Raw genomic sequence first — 23,197 nt, forward strand, 5'->3', positions numbered from 1 at the left:
AATGATAGAGGGAGAGGACAGTGGGTAGTGTAGGAAACTGGGAGAGAGTGGGGGAATGACATGTGGGTAAGAAGTCACAGGCTGGATTCAAACCCAGGCTGCCCACTACATGGGCGCGCAACCCAACCAGTAGGCCAAGTCTACGCCCCAGGTAGGACTTTAAAAAGGGATTAAATATATGTTGCTACAGACCCCATCCACAGCTGCTTCGCTCAAGTTAGGAACTAAAGTCAGCTTCTTCAAAGGGGGCATGCTGACCATCATATTGTAGAGGCAATACAATGTCTATTAAAATCTACCTCATCTTGTCATTTCAATATATTAATTTCATTGTCTAATATTTCTGACATCTTTCTTTTACAGCAGCTTTTGCAAAAATATGCTTACCAATATTTGTATCAAATCAAGGTTGGTAAGGGGTTATAAAGTTTTCACAGCATCAACAAATTCTACTGCAAGAATTGCACTGAGTTAATTAGACAGAGAGGAAGATATGACAATTGTTCAGTGAGTTCAATTGTGCTTCTCACTCTTGGGGGGGGACTGTGAAATCAAATGCAAAAACAAAGAACTTTCTTATGTAACACTTGTTGTCATTAAGAGTTCTAGCAGAGTTAATGCTCTTGACAGGAGCATTAGTGTGTTTTATGAGTAACCCTGAGAAGCCTTTTTCTTATGGTAGCAAAATTACATTCCTATTAAGCAGTGGGATGTTCTAAAATATTTACAACCAACACTGCCTTTTTACCTCTGTATAACCAAGCTGATATCATCAGAAATCCTTAAGTGTTTACTTTGTTGGGATTACTTTTCTATGCTAATAATGTAATAACAAGCTAGTAATACTTTAAGAGCAATCCTCACTCACAATCAGTTTAGGGGAAAAAAACATTCTTGCTCAAACACGCTAGGCTGCAGATTCACACGCAAGCAAACATCTAAAACCAGGCATTTAAAACCACACACGGAAAGGTGCACATGCTGAAACACACACACAAATGTGCTCCATTCCCAAACCACTGCAACAACCCCCAACCACACACACACCGACAGGCTTTAACCGCCTCTGGGAGTCTGAGAGCAGGGAGCAGAAGAGAGAGAGTGTGGCGGTCCAAAAACACCTTATCTGCCTGTTTGAGTCTCCGGTCTGACCGCAGAGCCACGGTTTACAGTCTCCACAGGCAGCCAGACTCTCAGCGTCGGCGCCCCTGCTCCCCCCTCCCTCCCTCCCTCCTCCTCCCTCCTCTCACAGAGCCTCTGAATAGCCAGCGGCTGGGGAGTGAGAGAGCGAATGAGGGAGGGAGGGATGAAGAGGAGAAGAGGAGGGAGGTAGCCCTCCTGTCTGTCCCTCAGATTTAATTAACGGCCCACTCCGGCGCAGAGACGACCCAGCAAGCCTGCTTCTCTTTCCTCCTGACCCACACACACATACAAATACACACACACACACAGACAGACACACACACACACACAGAGCCGTCCGCCGCCATAGCTGCCGCCTGCCCTCCCCTGATACCACCACCGCACTCATTCATCTCTCTTCCCTCTGTCTCTGAATGTCCAAATGTTTCTCCCATCAGTGCATCTCTGTCTCCTATTTTGCCTTCCTCTTTTCTTAATTCGTCTCCTGCCTTACCCTCAAACTTTCAGATTCTCTCCTTCCAAAGCTCGCTGATAGACTTTAAACACTCTTAGAGGATAAGTCAAATGGGAGAGCTAACAGACAGAACAGAGCAAACACAATATCATAGACAGTGAGCTGTGTTTACTGTCTCATCCATCTCAAAGTCAAATAGTCCACTGCTCTAAAACTTCATACACCCACCTATGTATTTGGACTCGAATTTGAACCTGTGTTGATTTTGCGTGGGCAGGCATTTGTATAACTATGTGTCATTTGTGTGTAATTGTGTGTTTGTGAATGTGTGTGTGTCTAATTTCACTGGCAGACAGAATTAGAGCCAGTGGCTGATCGGATTGGACTTGTTTACAGACACGGAGCGAGCCGCTTAGGCAGCGCCTGTTAAATCTCCCTTTAATGGTCAAAAGGACATATTTTTAGGGTTTTGGGACCCCCTCTGGTTCAGGCCACACAGTGTGCACCCCCTTCATCATCCACCACCCACCCACCTCTATCCCCTTGTGTCTTTCTCCATTAAGATAACTACTCAGGGCTCTGATTTCTCCATAAGTTTAGCAGCTGATTAGGCTGGTATTTGGGTGGAAATCCGTCGCAAACTGGGGTTTAAGACACTGGCTGGGCTGGCTGCTGAGCAGTCTAATACCCCCCACCTTCCACCCACCCTGGCTGATATCAGAGGCACCGTATGGACAATTAATCTGGCAGACAGAGAGATGAGCACATAAGAGAGAGAAGGTATGGAGGTGTTAGGTCTGGGCTGATTATAGCACTTGCTGTGCCCCCATCTTATGGTATAAGAAGGGATGGGGTCAAACCCTGGTTGTTCTCTCATATTGAGGCATGTATGCTTTCATGAGTTTGTGTTTGTATTTGCTAATGGAGAGTATTTAATTTAACACATGTTGTTGTCAAGATAATGGACCATTTTAAAACAGTTTCAATGAGCATTAAAAATAGATAAGATGTTAAATGTTGGTGTGTAATCTTTAATCAGGTTGTCAGAGATGCGTTGTTGCTCTCAACAATAAAGACAGCTTTTGCTCGGAGAATTGATAGAATAGATCCCAATGAGCAGGCAAGAAGCCTGTGCCATAAGTGTGTGAATGTGTTTGTGAATGGCTGAATGTGGCATGTAGAGTAAAGCAATTTCAGAGGTCAGGTTCATCCAGTTTAGTAGGCTGATCACTAAATAGTGATATCCATAGAGGCTGTTTAACAACCATATGTCTTTGATGGCTGCACACTATCCTCATACAAGCTTCTTGACAAATAGCTGCGATTTAATGCTGTCTGTGTTCTGTCTGTAAGCTGTAAGAAAACCTCTTAACACACACACACACACACACACACACACACACACACACACACACACACACACACACACACACACACACAGTTCTTCAGCTTAAATAAAACTGGATTAATGGCAAACAAAGCTATTTATTCAGAGGTAATTTAAAACAGGGGGTTTAACAAAAATCCTGGAGTGCGGAAGAGAATGTGGGAAGAACGTTAAGTAATCAACTTGAGAGCGACCTCCAGGAATGAGTAATAAGCTTATGTTAAATTCCCCCAATCACACAAATTAAAGCAAATTAAATGGGTAATGGAACGTTTACATATGTTGGAGGAGATGTTCAGGGGGATATATCATCAGCATGGATGCAAGGGGAAAAAATAAGGGATGAAAAAAAGAAAAGAATAAGAAATTTAGCAATCTGTCCAACCTCACACACGCAAACAAACAAACATACACGCACATATGTGTGCACACCTTCACAAGGGGTCCTACCTGTGTGTCCAGTACTGGTGTTGTGGTCAGTAGCTGACTGGCCCTCGGGCATGCCGTGCTGTCTGGTGTGGTGCAGGTTCGAGATGATTGTAGAGAGGTCACTGTCACGACTGTAGCATGCACACACACATACAAACATACACACACACACACACAGAGGGAAAAGAGGATAAACACATTTTAAAGCAGCCCCAAAAAAACTTACTTCCACAATGCAATCTAAACGAGTGTGTGATAAAGCAGCAGAGCATAAATTCATACTATTTCACACTCTACTTACCACACAAATCCTCTATCCACAAAGCGCTGTCCCCTCTAAATTGCATACCTCCACGCAGACTCAGCAGCTACAAGTGGCTGTCCTGTCAGCTGGCACTTCACTCTGAGGTGTGTAATACATTCTGACAGACTACCGCATCCAGCACTTTTGGGTCTCATCCCTGCTCATCTTTCAGGGTAAGATGTATTAACGAACATTTTCACAACTCATAAGTAGTTTAGCTGTTTAAAACCTGATTATGGCTCATTTAAAATCAGGCTGCCAGCAGCTGTTTTAAAGAAATGTAGCAATGGATAAACATGAAAAGATAGTTGACACATATACAAGGTGAAATTAAAAAGGCTTGAGCTATTTTTTTAATTAGTGATGTCATACTTAAAGACAATGAATGTGCTTATAACCTCTTCATTATTAGGCCTTTACTTAAACAGCAGGTCCTGTTCAATAAAACTGTCCACCAGTCTCTCTCTGTCCTTCAGCACCCAAAGGAGGTGCAGTGGGAGGGTTTTAGAGATTACGCCAAGATCTTGTTGGAGCCACTCTGCCCTTCTAAATGCTCCACCAGTCGCCTGTCTGACCGCCCCACACCATTGGACACAAACAACTGTGTCATTGAGGTATTTCATTTGCAAACTGATTACCATCCTGATCACATTAAACGGCATCATGATGAGAAATCAGTGCTTAAGAGTTTGGGAGCAGTAAAGCAGCTGAGCAGTATGAGTGTAGTGGATGTAAAGGCAAGCGGCCTGTGCAGTGGGAGAGTTGCTGGTTGAATATTTTTGACCTAAAGTCTAAATATCATATTTTGGTAAATTACTTGAATACTGAATGCTGCATGGGAGAGCGTTTAAATGCATAAAGAACAAATAAAGCTCAATCTGTTAACTCTTCTATTTACAGCATCAGCTTGAAAACATATTTTATTTAGACATGTCAGTTTGATGGTATCGGCAGCCTCTCGTGTCAGCAGGAATCTTGTTTATAGGCTTAACTGGCAACTTTATTGAAAGCAGAATCATCTATGAAGGGGGTCTGGTATGACACAGCAAGCACAGTTTATGGGACAGAGGCGGTGAATGGTTCTTAGCAGCCACCACTATGACGAGGCCACACTGTTTGCGGCTGCTGGATTTGGGTTTTTACAGTCCCATGATTACAGGCTGCTGCTGTAATGTCAGGCTGTCGGTCGCCAAGCTGTTTTCCACACGCTAACAGAAAAGATGGAGGAGAGCGTGGAGGGCCCTAATGCTGGCCATGCTGGCTTCTCCAGTAACCTTTCAGTCGCAGAGAAGTAGTGACTCAGAAAACGATCTCAGACAAAACAGTCACGACCTGTTGCTGAGCGAGGAGACGCTTGATTGGACTCTGACTGCAAACTTTTGGACTAATGATAGTCTTCTTTTTTGGGAGTTACTTGCTAAAATTAGTACCCATCTGTGTCAGAGAGCTCAGTAGTTTTCTCCAAAAAGGAAATGAGATGCAGGGGAGGTTTCTAAATTGTGCTTCAAGTCATATAATAATGTATCTGCATCATACAGTGACTCCAACAAAACATGCAGCACAGAAACATCAGTTTCTCTACAGTGACAAACTGCAGCAGAATCTGTCTAATCCAATCCACCTGCAAGCTGAGTTATAACACCACCCTCTGTCCATTATTTAAAATGATCATGATAATGCCATCTTGAACTTCTCAGAGAGGTGATCCGGTTATTATCCCGAGGCGAAGTGGCCGCTCTAAGCCATGAACAGCAAGGACATTGTTAGTGGGGTAATTAGCGCACTTTTCCTGAGCTGTCCCGCCTTGGCTTGGGCTAATGAGGGCCTAGCCCTATCTCCACCCACCTCTACCCTCCCTCAACTCTCTCCCCCTCTCTGGGTGGAGGCAAGGTCATACTCAAGCCCTGGAAGATGAAGAGGTGGGTGGGGATGGTGTTTAAAACCCAGTCACCTGAGTCAGCGCTCCCTAAGGAGCTCTTAAGGCCCGGGTTAGCTGGGAAGGACGGAGGCCTCGGAAAGGATGGAGGGGGGTTACATTGTGGCTGTTGCACCCAATAGATAAGAAGGGCATGAGCTGCCTTCTTATCACACAGGTGCACGCCGGAGACAATCATCTCATCCTCAGCTCATCCCCAAACTTGTCAATACTGCCCCTTCATCCCCATCCACAGGTCAGACACACTGACCCAGACACCAGGATAACTAATATGAGTTAATACTCAAAGTCTGTTGTGGACACTACTGTTATCTAATATTACTCAAGTGACACCACCAAGTATGTGGATATCAAGTCTGGAGACAGAAAGTTTCTTGATTAAAGTCAGGAAATATCTGACGGATAAGAGTAAAAGAATCCTGTCAAGCCGTCAATGCTTGAGTTCATTGCGAGGAACTTTGGATTCTCGTTGCTACAGACACATTTGGGATCAAATCAAATCATAAATTCTCCAGTTTTCTTTCATTGCTTCTTGTCATTTGCTGTTGTACCCACCACTAAGAGTTATATGTGGTGAATATTTCTCTACATTTTCACAGCAAGTGAAGTTTTGATGTTCTCCTGTATCGCACGCCTTTATGCAGAAAAAAGGCAAGATTTTGAGTAAAAATTGATAAGTTGTTAGGGCTTTTTCTTTTCTTAAGAAGATGCTTCCATCTACCATTACAATAAGCTTTACTATTCAAAATGGTCCACACCACATGAAAAGCCTCTCCTGGCATAGGGAGGCGACTCAGTACAAATGCCCAGTAGTGGCCTGCTGTGGCATTGGCACACGGAGCTGAGGTTGCGGGGCTGGAGGTCACAGTGTGAGCTGGCAGAAGCTGGCAACCCAGGCACCCTGACGCCATGTCTCACACCACCACTGGGAAAGTGCTGACAGACAGACAGCAGGGATGTGGAGGTGGAGGAGGAGAGGGAGACAGAGGGAGACAGAGGGAGGAGAGAGCGACCGACACAGGTCGCGGGAGCTGTGTAACATCTGGCGCTTGCAGGTTTACTGTGCACCCTTCCTCTGCTCTCAAGGCAAGAAACAGTCCACTCCAACCTGCACAGGTGGCCCACAGCGACATCCAAAAACCACCCGGCATTATGAATCATTTAACAACCACTGCAAAGCAAGGTATAGAGTGAGTAAAGAATGAGTAATGCTTATCTGATAAAATAAATATACTCTTTTACTTAGAAAATATCCATAATCTGGAACACAGAAAGCTCAAAGCAGAAGTATGAATTTATTTCTAGTATTTCTTGTGCTTTGTCTGATTCCTTTCAGCGGCGATACACAATTGTCATGCTGCTCACAGTCAGATCGAAAGGCAAGCCGCAACTGGGAACCCTGCAAGCAGAGGGGCTAATGAATAAATACAGAAATAGACACATAAATAAGTAAAAGTAGCCTGGCTTCACTTCTCCCTGTTGTTCTTCTGCTGTCCAGTCTGACATGAGGTCGATAAGTCAGCCAAGGGAGGTAAGAAAAATACAAAGGAAATAGAATATACAGTATGCCTGCCATGTTGGATAAAGGCTCACATGAACTGAGCCATGCACATTCTGCTGGTTTTACTGCTAGCATTAACTCTGTCTCACAAACTTTTTCTGATTGTATTGATTTGAGTGCTGTATTACTTCTTGCCCCTAAAATTCAGAAATATATTTCCAACAGTTTTTGGAGTCAATTCAAAGAGAAAATGATCCTTCAGTCCAACAGTCGACATATGTTTTAAGTACTGTTTTCATTTTCAGCTCATGTCCAGCAATACATCTCTTGTTCCAAGCAAACTCCACACCTGAGAGTAAGCTGTAGAAAGTCTGCTGACCATCTTCTTGTTGATCCTGTGTTGTGACTGGGAGTTGATAGACAAAACACTTCTCCATTTGAAAACAACAAATGTCTTGCTGACAGCCATCGCCCACTCAGCTACTAAGTTGCTGTGACTCTGTTGCTATGGCAAACACATGTAAACAATGCCAAAAATGTTTGAAGCGGAAAGCTTCTCTAGAAAGCTATAAAACCTCCAAGCTCACTAATTAGTGCTTTAGGGGAGAGCCGTTTCCAGTAATTCTCACACTGTCCGTGACCTCTTACTGGCATAAGGCAATGACACAGTTGTTCAATAAAGACAGAGGACAAAATGTCAAAAGCAGAGTCCAGCATCAATGTCTTCCTTTGTTTGTGGTTATGACACAGACTTATCAACAAATATGAGTCAATGCTGCTCCTGTTTTCATACAGAAAGCTGGGCTACAAGGGGAAGCTGAAAAAATAATGTAAAAGTAATTAATTAAATGAGACCTGTCTGAACATTGATAAGCATGAGGATCCTCTGTTAGCATCTAATTTGCTCCCAATAAGCCTTCTGTCAAAGTACACCTGCAGTGAAGTTTTCTTTGAGCACCGAAGCTCACACTGAGTCAACCTTTCACCTGGGTACGAAACACAATCAAGCTGACAGCTGTCCAATACAATGACAAGCTCCATCAAAATTACCCACAGTAATTCATGCTGCAGTAAAACCTTGCGATCAAAGACACAAATGCAGACTCAAAACCACCTAAATTAAATTTGGTAGGTTGCTTGTTTCTATCAGCTTTCGTCTTTACCAAGCGGCAACCTCCGGTCTCAAAGTATGAAGCCCATGCGGAAGTGTTAGAAACTGCAGTTCATCGAGAATCTGCTTGAGGCTGGCTGCAAAAACACCGGAAACCACATACACACCAATTCGAAAAAGACGATCTTTGCAGCATTAATAAACATGTTTACAGCCTGGTTCAAAAAACGGCTTGACTCTATGTAGCTAATTTCTCTATCGGCACACACTGTAGGGGGGTGATTTTTTTTCTAACGTGACAGTTCAGAAGTTATTAAGATTACGAGTTTTTGCCCAAATAAGGACATGACTGACTTGACTCCCGGACGGGAACACATAGCTGTTGGCTAGGAGGCTCAAACTCCACCTCTTTACGTCACACTCTGCCTGGTTGAGTTCCGCATTTCCAATATGGCTGCCGCGGTGATTGGCTTCAAAATAGCGTTCAGGAACAGATGGGTGACGTCACGGATACTACGTCCTTTATTTATACAGTCTATGGTCTTTGCAGACTGAATGAGCGCAGAAAAGGATAACCCTAATATGTTACCGTATTGTGTGTAAAAGCCACACAGCTGTGTATGCTTTATCTTTCTGTCCATCTGTGGGACAGCTCCTCTCTTCATAGTTAATCCACTGAGTCTTCAATAATGCATACAGCACAGAATTTTTCGCCTATTGTCGATGGAATTGTTTTCATATGTTTGTGATAAAGCACCAAATGGCCTGATGCCAAATTGACAGAGAAACTGCCTTTTTGGTTAATGTAAATAATGGCTATGGTGGGTTTTTTTCACAAGCTGAAAGGCAGACGTCAGCGGGTGTAACTTATAAAATCCATGGTGGTTGCCCGGTAATTACCCAGACTCTCAGTCAGCACTTTTCAATCAAAGCTTTGTTATCTACAGCCAACTGAAACAAGCACGAAGGTAGAGCTTGTTTTGCCCTTGAGTAAGACACTGAAATCTTCAGTTACCGCCATCAAATATTTAGACCCTTAGATGAAATCCATAAATCAGTGTTAACGAATCCAAGTCAGATAAAAACAATCTGCAGCACTGATACCAATGAAATACTGTCCCACAGTGGAGACAGTGTTTGTGTGTGTGTGTTTTTTGGGAGCCACACAAGACTTAGTTTCTAATACCTCAAATATCTTCCCTATACACTCTTTTGTGATTATCGTTATTTGGTCGGCTCCGTAGCTTAGCTGCTTTCAGTCTCTAGATGCTTAGTGCTTATTCAGCAGGACGGGTGCAGATCCGTGCAGCACTAAGTGAACCGATTGTCAAGCTAAGACATTAATTTGGTTCAAAGAATGTGGCAGGTTTATGATAAACTTGAAGAGACGTCATGATAAGATAACAAAGCATCAGCTGTCGAAACTGATAGATACTCAAGTATCTATAAATGAAATATCACCTGCAGTTTGTTTGCTGCATGAGGGGAAAACGTTTTTGGATGAAATTACTGACACAAGCTGCTATAAAGTGTCCAGGTAGACTAAATTATATTTGCAGTAGGCATGTTGTGGCAACCAAGTGGGTGTGACACGGTGCTGCCGCCAGCCTGATGATGTGTGTATGAGACAGCACAGATACACTCACACATGTGTACAGAGGCCCCGTATTTTTCACATCCATTGGCCAAATCCAATTTGTTAAGACCCTTCTACGACTCACTTACGAAGCTGCGGTCAATGGAAATCACATTTCCGTGATTGGACATCCCATTATCCCGTTCATCCAGACCTGCACTGGGGGATAAAGCAGGCCTGAGACGGATGCCCGGGACAGACCGGAGCTGCGGCTCCAGCGAGTCCGTCGCCTTTCAAAGGGTAAAAGCCTGACATATTAGTCATAAGTGTTCTTTAAATTCATTATCATCTTAACACGCCAGCGGCACAAGTGTCAGGGGGAGGGGAAGCCCTCTTAAACAAGGTTAGTGGATCCATTTAAAGCTTCACAGTTGCTGTGCTGTCCGCCGTGTCACACGCAAGTCTCAAGACATGAAAAACATCCCCTCCTGTAATGAGGTTGCACAAGCTGCTTATAATGCAGCCAGGGACTTTCTGAGGTTAATCAATGAACAGCTTCTGCATTATAACCTTTCATAGCCCGTCAGATATCTGAATCGTACAAATCTGTATCTGTTCATACCAACTCATGCTGTTTTTTTTCTGCAGTTTACCTCATTGGTTCTTTGAAGGGCTGATTGTACATGAGGAAATAAAAAAATCAGCATCAGCGAGGCATCTCTGGTCTAAGAGACCACTTAGTCCCTCTTAATGAGGTGACCTCACTGTCACCCCTTGTGTCTGAATGTATGAAGATGTGGATATGAATATTCACAAGCCTATGTGTACAAAACTCCTGAACACTCTTCTATATCCATCATTGTGGAAAATATCAGCTCTAACAGTCAGTTAAATGGTCTTTGATTGATGTATACAGAATACAGAGAGTTTATCCCCACAACCAAACCACTGTGATTTCTGATAACATATAAGATACATTTCTAATATATACAACTTGTTGTACCTCCTACTTTGAATTAACACTGGTTCTCAAAAACAATCATATTGTTCTTTCCTGTAGAGTGACGTTTAAGGATTCATGTGATAGAGTTTATACCTTGGAACCGTTTCAAAACGCTCTTTACAACAACGCCCCTGTCATTCAATACCGTCTGTGAAATAAAGACATCAAGAATTATGTTTTATATTAACTGCTTTGTGACCCAACCATTTCCAGACACAGCATAGCACAGAGATGAAGCAGACAGTGGTTACTCAGGTGACTCAGTCTTTCAACATCAAGTCAAGACAGATACACTCAGACTTGGCAGGAGCAACAAACAAACCGACAAACCAATTAACACTCTCCAAGATCAGTACGCACTCTTCCATGAGACGTCCCTAAGAAACAGCTATGAGTGTATTCTGAAACAGGGCTTTTTGTCTGCTCATCTCAAATCAAGTCTCTAACACCTCAAAATTATCCAGAAGTCATTGGATGAGAATCCTACACATGCAACTAAGGTGCTATTAAAAAGAAAAGTTACACTGAAAAGAGAGACGCACTGGGATTTGAAGGCAAACAAAATAGAGAACTTTTATTATCTATTCATATTATCTTTTTTTTTCATTTTTGAATATTTTAACTAAAGTGACTCAGAGGCTAGGGTGACATTTTCCTCCTGTCATGATTCACCACAAGGTATACGTTTTCAGAAACAATAAAAGCCTATACAATCACAACAATGTGTGTCACTGTCAACACACACACACACACACACAGACACACACACACACACACCAAAAAAGGAAGGAAATCTAAGATGTACATTGTCCTTGAACCTACAGTGAAGTTGCTAGCACTGAAGTAAAAAAGTGTTCACCTCTTTCTCATAATACTGTAATGTAACTCGTCCTCCTGTTTGATGTGGGCATGATCCCCACTGGCCCGCTCGCTGCCTTCACTGTCGTCACTGCTGAAGATGGAGGCCAGCTCCTTCTTGGGAACCCGGTTGGGAGGCAGGGGGATGGTGCGTTTCTCAGCCAAGCGCCCGCGGTTCTGCACGACAAGACACAAAGGACAAGGAAGAACTTTAGCAACACAAGTCATACTTGGACTGTAAAGTTTTATGTATATCTCAACTTATGATTCAATCTATTTTATCTTTTTTTATACATACAATCAATCTAGTCTCCATTGTGGAACAATTTTTATTTTATATTTTTTAGTATTTACCAGCATTTTTGCACTCTGTTATCTTGCCTATTCGAACATTATCTATATTCCCAGCCAGAGACACTTGTGACCCAGGGGGGTTCTCATGAAATTGCCAGCAGACACATTGAAAAATAGCGACATAGCACATATTATTAAAAATATTGAGATGGGTCAGATGTACCTCTACGCACCTGACTTTCATTCTACATCTCATTCAGGTACACAAGGATGCATGACACACACAAAGCTTCCAGTTAACTCCAAGTAAATCTATAAAGACCAAAACCATGGGATACCTAAATCTAATGTTGAGTTATTGTTGAAATCACCCACACTATGATATATTACCTCTACTTGGTCATGTCGTTTCTTTTTACTGTACCTAACTGAAGGGAACATTTAAATATAAACACCTGTTTAAAGGATAGAAGCAGGCATCTGGAGACACTAAGGGCCATGACAAGGTGTCAGCACTAGACAACTTTAAATCTAAGTATGCTCGTTACATCAACTACACCTGACAGTACTTCATAGGTTGAGAACAGAGAATTTAAAAAATGAAGTTACAGTAACGGATGAATGAACAGATATCTGTAGCTTCAGCATGGTTTAAAAAGGTTGTTCAGTGATAATAAAGAATGTGAAAGTGATGATCATACCTACAAATCATGAGTCATATTTAAATGTAAAAAGTCCCAAATTTTGCAATCGTGATGCCCCAGCTTAAACAAACTCTGTTCTGATATGAAGGGCCGTCCTTTCTTAATAACATGTGCTTGGCATCATCTGACAGGGTTGTGGGAAATAAAGAAAGGTTTCATATGTTCTGAGTAAAACTGGTTCAACAGTAAAGATAGAAACGTCAGTTTTTCAGAGCTGGCAGCTGTGAGCTACAGTGAAACCAAAGCATCATCACCTTTAAGACTGACATTCAGCCTCAAGTCAGATACCCTTAAGCTGTGTGTACTCTGTCAATAAATTATGAGGTAATACCAGAAAACAATCTTCCAATACTCTACATTGGCTCTGTAGTTATGGGTTATGTTACTTTTCATCAAACTATCTAATCTCAAACCAAACTGATGTGGAGAAAGGTTGTTTGGTGATTTGTGTGTTTATTTTGCTTCAAAGCTGCCTGCAGTAAGCAGAGAAAGGAAGGGATAAAGAAGACAGTGTGGCCCTGGGGGTGTTAGGAAGTGAAGCTGGGCGACCTTTAATGTGACCTGAAGAGGTCAGTGCAGATTAACATGGTCCTATCACAGAAAGAAAGGAGGAGGGGGAGAAAAAGACTGAGAGAAAAGTAGAGATAGGAGAGGAGAGACACGGAGAGAGTAGGAGATATTGAGCTGGGGGAGGAAACTTGAGAAGAGCATGGGAAGGGTAGGCTGAGGAGAAAAGTTTACAGCGAGGGAAGAGAGGGAGAGCAGATGTGGGTTTGTACAGGAGGGAGGAGAAAAGGTGAGAGAAAAAACAGAAATGAAAGAGAATGTGGTGAGTAAGAACATGAGAGAGAGAAAGCTCCACAGAAATGAGGTCTGTCCAGAGTGGAGTGGACTTGGATTTGAAACTATATTCCCTGTCTCTCTGCCTACATCCCCGCTGTTACTCCCGGACGCCTTCGAGCCCTCCAGCTATCCCTTCCACCACACGCAACCCCTCTCCCCACCACTCCCTCCTTCCATCCCAGGAGGCGCGGCAACGTGAGTGGCAGGCGGGGGCAGGAGGAGGGATTTGGGGGCTCCTAGCCAAGAGGCAAACAGGTGCAGCCCCTCTGGAGTCTCTCAAATGGCAGACATTAAAAAGAGTTTGGGAGGGGGAAAGACAGAGAAAGATGAAAACATCCCCCAGGATGAGCAGGCCACAGAGTTCTGCACATTTCTCTCTTTTCTCTTTTTATCATGCCATGCCAGAAAAGAGGTTTTTCCTCCTTTCTTCCTTCCTGGTGGAGCTTTCTCCAAGTTCTGCTCCAGCTTTTCAGGACAGTGGATAGCTTTTTGACACTTTTGCTACTTCCATGCAAGGCCTCACTGTAGGAAGTTAGTGCTGGAGCTCCAACCGCTCATTACAGAAGGAAACAGGAGTGAAACATCTCTTCAAACAATAGAACTGCAGTTTTTATGGATGTCACTGCAGTCACATCTGTCAGACAGACACATCTGTTAAATACAAATACTCCACCCAGTGTCTCTTCAAAGCTGTCCTCACATTGTCAAGGAAAAACACTATTGCACATGCGTACCCCACTAACCACCTCCACACGCACACTCTCACACATGCACCCACCTGCTCCTGTTCCTAAGAATTCCCCTCAAAAGCAGGGGATTTTACTCGGAGCACTCCAGAAATATATAGTGTATACAGGAATAGTTTGTCGAAACAGTCGTGACTGTGTGTATGTGTTTTTGTGTGTGTGTGTGTGTGTGTGTGTGTCTGTGTATGAGCGTGTAGACAACCACCCACATGGCCGTGACATACCCAGGCTGACAGCCCCCGTCAACCCCCACCCCCCCCCCTCCTCCCCTCCTCTCTCTCTCTCTCTCTCCTCCCGGAAAGCCCCGATCCTTTCTTTAGTGGCACTGACGCAGAACTGGGGGTGAGCTCCCACTGCTTCCGGCAACACTTCCGCAGCACGGGGGAGGGCTCTCCGAAACAAAACACGAAGCAAAACACACCCCTGGCAGCCCACGTAGGAGCGCTCAAAGGAAGGGCGCCTGAGCGCTCGGGCTCGTACATGCACGCACAAACACACACACACACACACACACACGTCTGTGTGGTAACCTTACTGTGTGTGGTCAACCTCCTTTCAGCCATGGAAAAAAGTCTCTCATAAAAGTCCCGCTAAAAGCACCTCTATGAATATCGCCTCCCACGCTTTCTGCCTGACAGTCAGGCAGCCAAAAAAATATATCTGGGCTTCACATTTAGACAGAGAAGAGAGACACAAATACATAGAGCTGCGCATGCACAGGGGACACACTGACCAACTTATTATGCAACCTAGGAAGACAATTAAGATGGTCATGTAAGTGCATCACAATCATTCCAAACATGAATCTCTGGGGGTCTCAATGAAACTTAACTTGAACTTCTACCTGTTAATTATTCAGACATATTACGGCAAGTTTGTTGTTGTGAATTAAAACACAAAGTGGTGCAGATTTTCATTCTATTCACATAATATAGATCAGATGCACATTTTTGCCTTTAGGCCAATCTTGGAATTCATTGGCAATCCCCCTCTCACGACTATAGACAACATGTCTTTGGTAACGGATACCAACTTCTCTGTAATTTGGGTGTAGCTTGTGGTTATTAGTGTTACAGACTTCCAACCAAGACTTCCTTTTTTAAGTCTGCAATGTAAATGGCTTCATTCGTTGGTTCTTTACATCCATCGGAGTAGTGTCTATTCTTTTGTTTCAATTTGGTCAACAGCAGATAGTACGTTACAAAGAGGTTTCAGTCTTGCATACTTCAGTAGTACGCAACCGAGAAACAGATTTTCTTGTGACTCACTTACAATTAACAGGTTAGCCAAGATAAGAACATCATCATTCATATTTGTATGAACTAAAAATGCTAGCTTTGTCAGGTTTTTCCACGAAAGAAGAACAAGAAAACATCTTGAAATGCTTGTTTTTGAATAGAGATCAAACCAATCGTTTTTGGGGGAAATCTGAACACTGATTGGCTTTTGTGGCACAGTGTTGAGTAGTTTCGTCATGCATTGAAATGTCTGATCTAAAACAGATTGTTAGCTACTCTGGTACGCAAATATCTGTTGAAAGAGCTAAATAAATTGTCGTTATATACTGCCAATGAGATGTACTGCCTGCTTTTGCTCACAACGCCATCTGCTTTTCCTGCATACGCCAAAGCCTGCTGATTTGTGATTGGTTGATACAACTCAGACTATAAACATACTACAAACGTTAAACAGAACACTTTCAATGCTGAGATTTTCTAAAAAGTAGAAGCCACGTCAATCCCTTACACTGTATAAATAATGGACGTAGTATCCGTGACATCACCCATCTGTTCCTGAGCGCTGTTTTGAAGCCAATAGACAGCGGCAGCCGTATTGGAAATGCGGAACTCAACCAGGCAGAGTGTGACGTAAAGAGGCGGAGTTTGAGCCGCCTAGCCAACAGCTATGTGTTCCCGTTCCGGAGTCACGTCAGTCATGTCCTTATTTGGGCAAAAACCGGATATGGCCTTGGTGGTGAGGCTTTCAGCAGTGTGACTGCCCCCTGGTGGCTGGCTGCAGTATAGGTAAAAAAATCCGTCTCCCCCATTCATTTGAATGGGGGAGCAGTCAAACTTTAAAAAATAAATACACGTCGTACGAATGTTTCTCACATCCGTATGCTGTGGTTATATGTAGTTAGTATTTGACTGTTTTGTGTCCAAGGCCTCTTTTTTCTGAAAAGTTTCTTTTTCGTTAGTTATTAGAGTTTAAAAAACGGGGTTTTACTTCCGGGTTTCCTTTGATTCACAGCCGCCGTAGAACGAAACTTCAAAGGGCACACAGCGTCTTGTGACGTTACGCTGTAGGGCGGAGCTTATTACAAAGGCTTCACAGGCTCTGGCTGCACAATGGCTGCGCTCAGGAGAGGCATTTTTTGGCTTCAGAACTGTACAACGGGAAAAGGCGGAGCAACGCTGTCCATTTTTATTTACAGTTTTTATAACACTTTGGCACAGGCTTCATAGTTTGAGACCGGAGGTTGCCGCTTGATCAATCCTGAAACTCATATGGCTGCCATCCTCAATTAATACATTTACTTCACATCAAGGGTTCGTTTAAAAGCAACACAAATCTTGTGTAGTGAAAAACGACACAGGGTTATTATATCACAGCTACTCACTGGTCAGAAAAGCTTTTAAATCAAAGCAGAAATTATAAGGTAAATTTAATTCAGACTTTTAAATGAGCTCTTGGTGGAAAAGAGGACTAATAAGAGTGTTTTTTTCTTTCTCCTTGCGTTATTTCCTGAAAGGTGCAGTGCCCTGCCGCTGGCTCCAACCAGCATTAGTGAGCACACACCCACACACACACACAAGCACACGCAGCGGTAGCCGCCCGTGACATTCCTGCAGCTGCGGCGCTCTCTCTCCCTCGCACGCGCCCCCCCAGCGATCTCCCTGGGGGACGAATGCCTAATGAGTCACGCGCCTGTCTGCCGTTACCTCGCAGCGTGTGTGTATGAGTGTGTGTATGTGTGTGTGTATGTGTGTGGAGGCGGGATGGCGGGCCGACTTGGCGCGAGCACTCGGGGAAAGGGGGAGGGGGAGTGAGGGGACGACAGAGAAGGAGAGAGAGGGGGAAAAAACGAGCGTGAGGGGGAGTGGGAGAGGGGGCTGAAGCGGTCATTACCGAGCTCTGAAACAAGCCGATAACAAACAACTTGTCTGCGGTGTGTTTGCGTGAGCTCGAGATCCAGTCCATCATAAAATACAAAACACTAAATCTTACTTTGTTCTTATACACCTCCATGCCTCGGACTCAGTGGCATGGAAGACTGTCCTGACTTACACAGGTGCACCTATACGGCAGGTGATGAGCTACACACTTGTCAGCTTTCATCAAATTGAGTGAAGTCAGTATGTAAACATGACCTAATTACTGTGAATAATCTGATTAAAGCAATAGTTTGATCAAATGTTTACAAGGTTCACAGTAACACGATTTCAATAACCCAATAAGAAGGTTTACGTGATGGGTTTGATGACCAGGATTACGTTCTCAAGGATTAGTAATCACACACAGACAACTTTATATCTGAAAACAATAAGAACATGGAAAAACTAATTGTGTTTGGGTATTTTTTTATATCACTTCCAGCCAAGACACTGTTTGTTAATAGAAACACCCATTTGCAACAACTGTACTCGATGACCTCTCTGGTGCATGCTCTGCATCAAACCAGTGAAAGAAATCAGACAAAAGCCCATTACATTGTGCAGGCCATACAAAAACTCAGAATATTTATATAGTGAAATTACCAACAGTCACATAATAGTAGTGATATTAATAGATATTTAGTTACAGGGTCAGTTTAAGTTTTAGACAAGTTTTTAATCCTGTTTTTGTCATTGTTGCTCAAAGCTGCACTTTCGGTTGGGGATCCACAAAATGTATCTATCTGATGAATAATCAGCCGATTTAGGGAATATTCTATTATTATTTATCATTCCAATAATACAATGTTCCAAGAATAAAAGCTGCTTCATTTACATAGTTAAAAACCTATACTTTCTGACACAGTAGGTGGTAGTATGCAATCCGCCATTACATGCAGAGAAGAAGGAAAAGCACAGAGCCGCAACAAGCTGACAAGAGAGTTTAACTGACATCATCAGTGTGGATGTTTTTCTCTGTTTCAGAGGAGGGTCACAACATTACAGCTTGCATGTTCCTTAAAGCTCTAGGGTTGGTAGTCACGAAAACTAGCATGAGTTGGACTCCGTCTAACCTCTCCCTCCCTCCCCTCTGAGCTCCTCCAAAACGATGCCCCGCTCACATGCACGAGCGCCGCTGATTCGCAACCATATGATGGTGACTGACTCAAAACCGGTCCTCAGCAAATCATTTGTGTTTTGCTCTACGTCAACTCATGTCTCACTCAGCGGTAAGAAAACACCAAAATATTATCATAGTGAAAGTTAAAAACACACACAAACATGAAATGTACGTGCAGGAGGCAGGCAGAACGGCATGACAGGATTTGATTGGTTTTATAATTTGGCTCCCAAAGGCAGGGATTGGTTGGTGTTTTCCCAGGTTTACTCCAGCTGTAGATAGCGGGGGTTTTTTGTCTCTTTTATAAGAACACATTATGTATTGATTGCCATCGAGACATACAGATAATTTTAACCAGTACAACGAAAAGTGTATCTAAATCTGACTAAAAACCCCAGCTTTAAGTGTTCTGAGTGAGGATAAAAAGTCCTCAAATTTTTTACAACAAATTCTACAGTCACCTGAAAAGTGGCCCTCGCTGCAAAGATGTATTGAAGAACTATGACGCAGTAGTAGCCGTGTTAGCATTAGCACCAAAGAAAACACAAGTTGTCTAATGCCGATTCAAAAGGCATTTGAGACCAGTAAAAAATTTAACAGAGACAACCCAAAAGCTAATGCAATTAATGATAAAATCACTGAATTCAAAGCATTTGATGACACATCATTATCCGAGGTAGCAGACCAAGCATTTCACCAGCTAATAGCTTAATTTGAACATTATCCTGAGTTGCTGCTATTTTGCAGACAAATCCACACCTGCCCTGTACGATCTCACACATTCACGGTCTGACTGACAACAACGTCAGTGACAAAAGTTTATCATGGGCATATGGACTTTTAACATTAGTCCAGTGGGTATGCTTAGTTTGAACATTCGGAGGCTGTATGAAGGTTTAATCATGAGAAAGACACACAAGAGCTTAAGAGGGCTCCAGTTCACAGTGAAAAAGAGAATTTTCTTTGTTTTTTGTGTGTTAACAATAGTGATGTTAGCTTAGTATTGTTAACTACAGAATACATTTTAAGAAGATATCAGTAATCTTGTTGGTATCGGCTTTCACCGGCAGATAATAATCGGTTATAGGTATCTGCTCAAAAAAATCCAACTGCTCATCCCTACTTTTAGTATTTTCTAGTAGTATTGTCTTCATTGTTTGCATTTACAGAAAGCACATGATTAAATGTTTCCTGTGACACCTTGTTCAGTTAAAGCTGCAATGTGTGACATTAAGAGTTCACACTAATGCTAAGATAACAGTCAAGATGACGGTCATGTTGCTCCTTGCAGTAAAATAAGTACTAAAACAAGAATCATCATGGTTACAGAGTATAGTCTTTTCAACAGGTGTGATGTGCCTGATAGATTCTGTATTGTTGGCCTAGCTTTACATTTCCAGGACTTTCATTTGAAGTTTCAGGTAAGTCTTGTCAGGGGGAAGTTTTTAGACTGAGATCATGTTAGATGTTTCTTTGAAGGTTGACATCAAAGTTATATTTTAGAATACCTCAGAATATATCTGTGAATTTTTTTTGTGAGCTCAGGCACCAACCTCATTAAAAAACTGCTCTTGTAATCACAATTGGCAAAATAAATCAGCTTCTAGATAACTTAGTGCTGATGTGTGCCTGTGTGTGTGTGTGTGTGTGTGTGTGTGTGTGTGTGTGTGTGTGTGTGTGTATGTGTTAGGTTCATGCACAGACTCAAGGCAACACTTGGTTGTTCAAGGCCGTGTGAGAGAAAGAGAAAAAAAGTGAGAAAGCACTGTAGGGCGGACAGGCATGCGACCAAGTACCCCCCCCCCCCCACACAGACACACACACACCCCACCCTCCACACACACACACTTATGCTCTCCTGCACCCTCGGCCCCCACGCGCTGAGTCGAGCGGGCAGTTGCAGCCCAGTGGAGCGGCACAGGGCAGGGGGAGGGGGATGGGGGGAAGCAGTTGGGGGAGGGAGGGGGGGTGCGCAGAGGGCGAGAGGCGGCGAGGTGGTGGTGGTGGGAGGAGGGGGCTGCTGGGGCGGCGCTGGGAGGTCAGTGGCGGTGCAGTCAGGCGTGCCAGTGCGCCTCCTGCACTCCCCTTTCCCTCTAGTTTCTTTCTCTACTTCCTCCCCCTCCACCCGACTCTCAGTTTGGATAGGCCCACCGAGGATGCTGCAGGGGAGCTTTACGCACAGGTAACAAGCCATTTTCCCTCACTCAAAAAAAGGGGAAGTAGAAGAGAAACTATGGTTGGTAAATTCGCTGTTTCTCATGTATTTGTGCCAACAAGAGTAGATGTAATTATACCACTCACGAACATCTCATGTAAAGTTCAACACACTTAAATAACAACTGTTAAATGCAATGGGACACTGAACAACCAATAAAGTCTGATGAAGGTTAAAACAAGTGCCACACTTGATGTAGAGGTGTAACCAGGATAAACTCCATCAAACTAATTTAAGCTGTCAACTTAAAACTTACCCTACATTTTACATGCCTGTAGATTCCCACATAAGGGCTTAGTAGTACATCAATATCATTTAAAAATAAATAAATAATACACTTTGGATTTTCCTTGGTTTAAAAAAATCTTGTTTACGGGTTACAATGTTAAACACGTTCTTTTATAATAAAAAAACTAGCTGTATATACAGTTGTGCTCATAAGTTTACATACCCTGGCAGAATTTGTGTTTTTTTGGACCATTTTTCAGAGACTATGAAAGATAAGAGAATTTTTTTTTTCACTCATTGGTTAGTGGTTGGGTGAAGCCAAATTATTATCAAACAACTGTTTACTCTTTTTATATCATAATGACAACAGAAACTACCCAATAAATAATAACTTCTGCCAGGGTATGTATACTTATGAGCACAGCTGTAACTGAACAACATTGTAAAATTGTATTTTCTAGTAGTCCTGTGTATGTATGGAGTATATATCTGAGCCATTTTGAGTGTTTTGATGGAAGAACGATTTTCAACTAAGAAAGGGCAGTACTGCCTGCAAAAGCCTGATGTGATCGTGGGCCCACAAGAGGAAATCATGTGGCGAACAACAATCACAAACACACTTTTCTACTTGCACACAAACAGATGTTAAGAGGAGGGTTTTCAGAAATATCGCCATTGGCTTGTCGTAATAAACCATATTTGGCTGATAGACAGATGCTCCAACTTAATTCAGCTGCCTGTTAAACGGGTCCACACCCAAACACACATCTATCCAGTCATACTGTGTGCTAATGTTTCCACCACTTTGAAGAGACCCTCACACAAGACATACACACAAACACGAACAGTCAGCTCTCTAGTAATCTCAAGCATCTTGCTGATTTTTAAGTGTGTGTGTGTGTGTGTAAATGTGTTGCTGTATTTCAATGTGTGACACATTTCAATTTACATTGACGTGGTTATCGTTAGATTCTTACTTAACCTCTAAGTTAACTGATGTGCAGAGCACGATGCACACAAAAGTACTCCAAACATTGAACACGACCACAGTTCCTCACGCTTCTGGGCCAATGACTGATTCTCTGGTTACCGTAGCAACATAGCCTATGCAACTTGCAAGCACAACATGCTCGAAAAACACAAAACACACACCACGCACGACAAAAGACGTGTAAAGTAGGTGGTCGATCTATGAATATGACTTCACATCAAATAACAGCTCGACTTCTATTATTTCTCTCAATATGGTGCGCTTTATTTTTAATTATCTTTTCCCCATTAACCTGATTGGAAATGGCATTATAAAAATGTAATGAGAATACACTCTAAGTTATAGGCAAAAATGTGTATGTCTGCATTTGTGCGTACATGCATGTTTGTGCGTGAGTATGAGTGCATGTTTAATTTAACTTCGCTAGAGGAGCCCTTGATTGGAGGAGGTCTTTACGAGCCGGAGGAGGGGAGTGTAATTTCCTCCCGGCCTCCGCCAGTTCCGCTGAAATAACAGAGCAGAGGAAGCCCTGCTCTCCCAGGAGGAGACACACACACACACACACATGCACGAACATGCGCATGCACACACAGCAAGCAGGAGAGTCAGCCAGCAAAAGCGGGTGTGCAAATAATCAGAAATGCCGGGATAAAGACTCAGCTACAAACAAACACTTGCACAGACAGAAACACAAACATACAGAGCTAAGAATAAAGATCAACATGCAGTATTGTGTATTACACTGTATACATGCAAAACAATTACGTATGGTTCCAAACACACAGAAAAAGCAGTATCTAACAACTTCAGAGGTACACCTTTCGGAACAACAGAACCTGCAGAGAGGATGAAATCGACTGACACCTGATTATAGCATCCTAACAGGCCAATCAGAGAGCTGACACTTCTTGACAGCAAGTTAACAAACCTATCTCAATCACTATCATTCTATTACAGAGTGTAGATGATCAACTTAATCAGCACAATTAAATCTAAAAGTGTTGAGTGTACAGCAGTTCAGTTTGTGTCGTGTTGTTGTGAACAGCTTGTGCCCGGGCCGACACAGCAAATTAACTTCCATGAGTTCTGAGCAGGCAGGTGAAAAGTCTTCCCACCAGCTGCTGCACTTTTTTATGTTCGCTTGCCTCATGCCTATAGCGAAACAAGATCACTCAAAGTTCAGCCGTCAAACTTTCAAA

General features: G+C 42.9%; 1 protein-coding gene across 5 annotated transcripts in view; it reads right to left on the minus strand.

Moving 5' to 3' along the window:
* samd11 (sterile alpha motif domain containing 11) overlaps nt 1-23,197 on the minus strand; it is a 94,623-nt gene that overhangs the window by 26,987 nt on the left and 44,439 nt on the right. For all 5 annotated transcript variants that reach the window (XM_034695257.1, XM_034695261.1, XM_034695259.1 and 2 more), the window contains 2 exons: nt 11,704-11,879; nt 3,435-3,544 (listed from right to left, as the gene is read on the minus strand). In XM_034695257.1, the coding sequence (XP_034551148.1) occupies nt 3,435-3,544; nt 11,704-11,879 (286 nt within the window). The remainder of the gene's footprint in view (nt 1-3,434; nt 3,545-11,703; nt 11,880-23,197) is intronic.

This window comes from Notolabrus celidotus, chromosome 11, assembly GCF_009762535.1.
Source record: "Notolabrus celidotus isolate fNotCel1 chromosome 11, fNotCel1.pri, whole genome shotgun sequence".
Taxonomy (NCBI): domain Eukaryota; kingdom Metazoa; phylum Chordata; class Actinopteri; order Labriformes; family Labridae; genus Notolabrus; species Notolabrus celidotus.